Raw genomic sequence first — 4,745 nt, 5'->3', positions numbered from 1 at the left:
TCACACACACACACACACTCTCTCTCTCTCTCTCTCCTTTCACATACACACACACACACACACAAATTAATTATTTGTGTTTTATATAATTTAATTAATTAATTTCATAAAATAATTTTTATGACATTAAAATTGTAAATGATCATTATTATAAAATATTAAAATGATAAAATATATTATAACATTATTATTAAAAAAATATTAACATCCTTTAAATTGCCAAGCAATCATTATCATGCTAAATAATGAATAAAACCGCTGCGTGCGTCTCTCTTTAAGTGTGTGTCTCTCTGTCTGTCTGTTTATGGGGTGCAGGGCTCGTCACCATGGCAACCACAAGCAATGGAGAGGCTAATAAAAGAAGCGTCTCTCTCTCTCTCTCTGTCTGTCTGTCTCTCGCTCGTTCTCAGCCTCGACTTCTTCTCTGTTTCCTCTTACATCAAACCAGCAGCAGCACATGAAGGACTACAGGATCCGTGTCGTCTTTTATCATGAAACGAGGGAATTCTGGGATCTCAGAGGGAATCTGGCCTGGATTGTTTAAGGATGTTTTCTGGATCAGTGCTCGCCGTGGATGACCAGTTCTAGTGTTTACAGCTTGAGTGTGTGAATGATGACACAGGGCCTCCACGATCTACCTGCGCGTGAACACACAGACGAGGCCAGAGACGAGGAGACGCGTGTCTCTCCCTCCGTCTGTCCGTTATGTGCTCGTGGTTTTGACGTTCCTCTGATCCTGCCCTGCTCTCACACTCTATGCGGCCGCTGTCTGACCGAAGGGGCGGGGCCTGATCGACATGGGGGCGGGGTCAGGGGCGTGGCCTCCACCTCTCATCCAGTCGTTCTCTGTCCGAGCTGTCGTCACGGCGTTGAGCTGCCCTGCTTTGACTGGTCATCTGCTCTCACCTGTCTGCCCTTTGACCCCACAGTGACCTTTGACCCTGAAGAGAGAGGGAAGCGTGAAGAACGGAGATGGGAGACGGGTGAGTGCAGTTATACTGCATGCTATTTATTAAAAACAGCATGCGAAAGAGTGTAAAAACAGTAGCTACTGTGCATACTATAGCATTTTAACAACAACACTAAAAAGAATAAAGACAGAAACGATATCATCATATATTTGTAAATATTACATATTATTCCAAATTGCATGTAATGCATATAAAGAGCACTTGTAAAAACTATTTGTTTGAATTTATTACCATTAATTATTATATATTATATGATATATATTATATATTAATTATTATATTAAATAACATTTATTATTATATGTAATTGTCAATGAATATTGGTGTATTTTATAATATTGCTGTTGCATACTGTGCTGTGTACTGCATACTAATTCTCAAAAATAGTGTGCAGTATGTGATGATAACAATTTCTAAATTTTTGTCACAATATTGCTGCTAAGAATTAAGACAGTGACACACAACGTCACACGGCATCTTCATATATTTGAAAATAAATCTTGCTTTCATAACTAAAATCAGATCGAATCTGATAGAATTAACGGCATTTGAAGCACTTTATTTTCACTATTATTATTATTGTTGTTGTTGTTATTATTATTATTATTAAATGCAAATTACATGCAAACTAAGATTAAATCAAATCTAAGATTAAATTAAATCAAGCATTTGAAGCACAAGCAAAAACTATTTATTTGAAATGATTTTTGTTTATATATTATTTTTATTATTTTCTAAATGATTATTATTATTTACTATTATTATTATTTTGATCATTGCTGTTCTTTATTATTATTTCTTTACTTTATTATGTACAATGATTATTTTGATTATTGTTGTCGTTATTTACTTATTAATGATGATGATGATTTTAATTATTGCTATTATTATTGTTTAAATATATATATATATATTTTACTTTTTATTGACATAATTATTATTATTATTAGTAGTAGTAGTAGTAGTATATGTAACTGTATATTGACCATAGTTGTATTTTATTATTTTGCTGCTGTGGCTAAAAACATTCCTTAACCGTAGTAAAAACACTGTAACGCAGAGTGTTATTCCCTTAATCTATATCCTTACACGTTTAGTTAGCATAAGAGTATTTAAATATTTTTTGTTTGTTTCTTCTAAAACTCTTTTTGATTTGATTTTCTATTTCATGGCCGTCTCTGTCCTGTAGGTGGCAGTGTGGATCTTTCCGAAGAGGAAATGGAACAATCCGTTTCAGGTGAGACCTTCATAAAGGATACTAGCATACTGCATACTGAACAGTACACACTACAGTACATGCTGCACACTACACACTCGTATTTTACAAAATATAATTTGCGATTTTAATCCAATTTTGGTGCAAAACTGTGGACAGTCTGATCAAATATTGAGTCAATAAGGAGATGCATAACAAGTACATATTCTGCACAATATACAATATCTAGTATGCATTTAATGTGTGTGCTTTCTACCTTCTAGTCGTCATATATCCGTAACTCTCTTCTGCAGGTTTTCTCTTCACCCTTGATTCGTCCTGCTCTGATTCGTCGCTTCACCTCTCAAGCTCCGCCCTCACCGTCACCTTCACGGGTCACATGATCTCATCACATGACCCCAGTGATCAGGGCTCCTGTCCGCTTCCTCAGGTGTGCGGCAGTGTGAGCGTCTCCAGAGGACAGTATTACTGGGAGGTGGATGTCTGCAACAGCGCCAACTATAGGATCGGTGAGAGAACAGCAGTTTTCAATGATCATGTTTGATGTGCTGGTGATGCATATATGAAGATATTTCAATAAATAAAATAATAAGACCAGTCGTGTGAGAAAATGTATGTCTTTTATTGAAGTATTAGAGCAGTGTGGGGCGTCACAAGGGACTTGAAAAGAAATCAGAAGTGTTACGACATTACATTTTTAATTTCCATATTATAGTTAAATAAAACGAAAACTAAAATAAAATAAAAAAAATCTAAATGTTATATTTTTTTTAAATTATTTCAGCTAGTTTTTTTTATTTTAACTTGAAGTACTAAAATAAATAAAATTAATGAAAACAGACAAAAACTCACAACAAAATTACCAAAACTTTAACTAAAATTAAAAATAAAAACTAATTCAAACTGTTGATAAAAACTATTATAGTATTGTGATACTAAAATAACAGGAATTTTTATTACATTTATTGGTTAGACAAAATTAGGACTATTATTCTATCATTTATTTTATTTAAAGTAATAAAAATGTTTTTTTAATAAAACAAACAAAAATTAAAATAAATCAAACTTGAACTTATTTTATTTCAGCTAGTTGCCAATGCAACATTTCTAATCTTCATTTATGTAACATGGGTTTTGTTTCATGTTCATTGTTTTCATGTCTTTTATTTATTTATTCATTGTTCATAGTCATGGTTCCTGTCATGTCATGTGTTACCCTTGCCCTCAAGTGATCCTGCTATTGGTTCCTTTGTTCTATGTGTCATGTTCTGATTGGTTGTCTAGTTCAGTGGTTCCCAACCCTGGTCCTGGAGGCACCCCAACACTGCATGTTTTGCATGTCTCCTTAGTCAAACACACCTGATTCAGATTATCAGCTCATTAGTAGAGACTCCAAGACCTGAAATTGGTGTGTCAGAGAAAGGAGATATGCAAAATGTGCAGTGTTGGGGTGCCTCCAGGACCAGAGTTGGGAACCACTGGTCTAGTTAATGTGTCTTGTCTCATTGGTTGGATTGTGTCATGTGACCCCCATTGTTTGATTTGTATAGCCCTCATGTTGCCATTGTCCATTGTCTAGCTTTGTTCGTGTAACCACTGTTTGGTGAGTTTCTTCCTGTTTTGCCTAGCCAAGTCTTATTTATTGTGTTTCTGCTCACTTTTGAATTTGATTAAACTACACATTTGTTCCCATTCAACTTGCCTCCAGTGGACAATCATTACAAAGAGCTAGACCCTTTACAATGAACCCAGCAGTTTCCTTGCTTTGCCTCCATCAAGGGGATTGATGCATAGAGGACTACATGGACGAATTCTGTGGTCTCTGTTACCTAGTTAATTTTAATGATGTGGCATTTTTCGTAATGTGTTAAATGAACCCATTTGTTCACAGCTTCCAGGGGGAAGGATACACTGGTCTCTGGTAAAAAAAAAACATAGACCGTGCCCTTCTGCTTAGTGGTTCCTCATTTACTGTGGGGACTATGGATGAGGAACCCCACAATTCTTCAGTACCTTCCACACCAGAGCCTTCAGCCATCATGCCTGCCACACCAGAGTCTCATCACATCATGACTACCACACCAGAGTTTTTCCCTGCCCAAACCGTAATGTCAGGATTTATTCACGCCACAACCACCAAGCTAGGGATTTCAGTTGTCATGCTAGCATCATGACCGCCACACCAGAGCCCCGTCACATCATGACCGCCACACCAGAGCCCCGTCACATCATGACCGCCACACCAGAGCCCCGTCACATCATGACCGCCACACCAGAGCCCCGTCACATCATGACCGCTACACCAGAGCCCCTTCGCGTCATGACCGCCACACCAGAGCCCCGTCACATCATGACCGCTACACCAGAGCCCCTTCACATCATGACCGCCACACCAGAGCCCCGTCACATCATGACCGCTACACCAGAGCCCCTTCGCGTCATGACCACCACACCAGAGCCTGGTTGCATCATGACCGCCACACCAGAGCCCCGTCGCGTCATGACCGCCACACCAGAGCCCCGTCGCGTCATGACCGCCACACCAGAGCCCCGTCCCG

General features: G+C 38.1%; 1 protein-coding gene across 1 annotated transcript in view; it reads left to right on the top strand.

Moving 5' to 3' along the window:
- The first annotated feature begins 422 nt into the window (after positions 1–422).
- LOC107570269 (ret finger protein-like 4B) overlaps positions 423–4,745 on the top strand; it is a 6,914-nt gene continuing 2,591 nt past the window's right edge. The window contains exons 1-3 of the mRNA XM_016256479.1: positions 423–983; positions 2,161–2,208; positions 2,481–2,696. Of these exons, the coding sequence (XP_016111965.1) occupies positions 611–983; positions 2,161–2,208; positions 2,481–2,696 (637 nt within the window). The 5' untranslated portion in view covers positions 423–610. The remainder of the gene's footprint in view (positions 984–2,160; positions 2,209–2,480; positions 2,697–4,745) is intronic.

The sequence above is a fragment of the Sinocyclocheilus grahami genome, unplaced genomic scaffold (genome assembly GCF_001515645.1).
Source record: "Sinocyclocheilus grahami isolate Dianchi unplaced genomic scaffold, SAMN03320097.WGS_v1.1 scaffold1435.1, whole genome shotgun sequence".
Classification (NCBI taxonomy): domain Eukaryota; kingdom Metazoa; phylum Chordata; class Actinopteri; order Cypriniformes; family Cyprinidae; genus Sinocyclocheilus; species Sinocyclocheilus grahami.
Note: the sequence above shows the minus strand (reverse complement) of the source record. Positions and strands in the feature narration are given on the sequence as shown.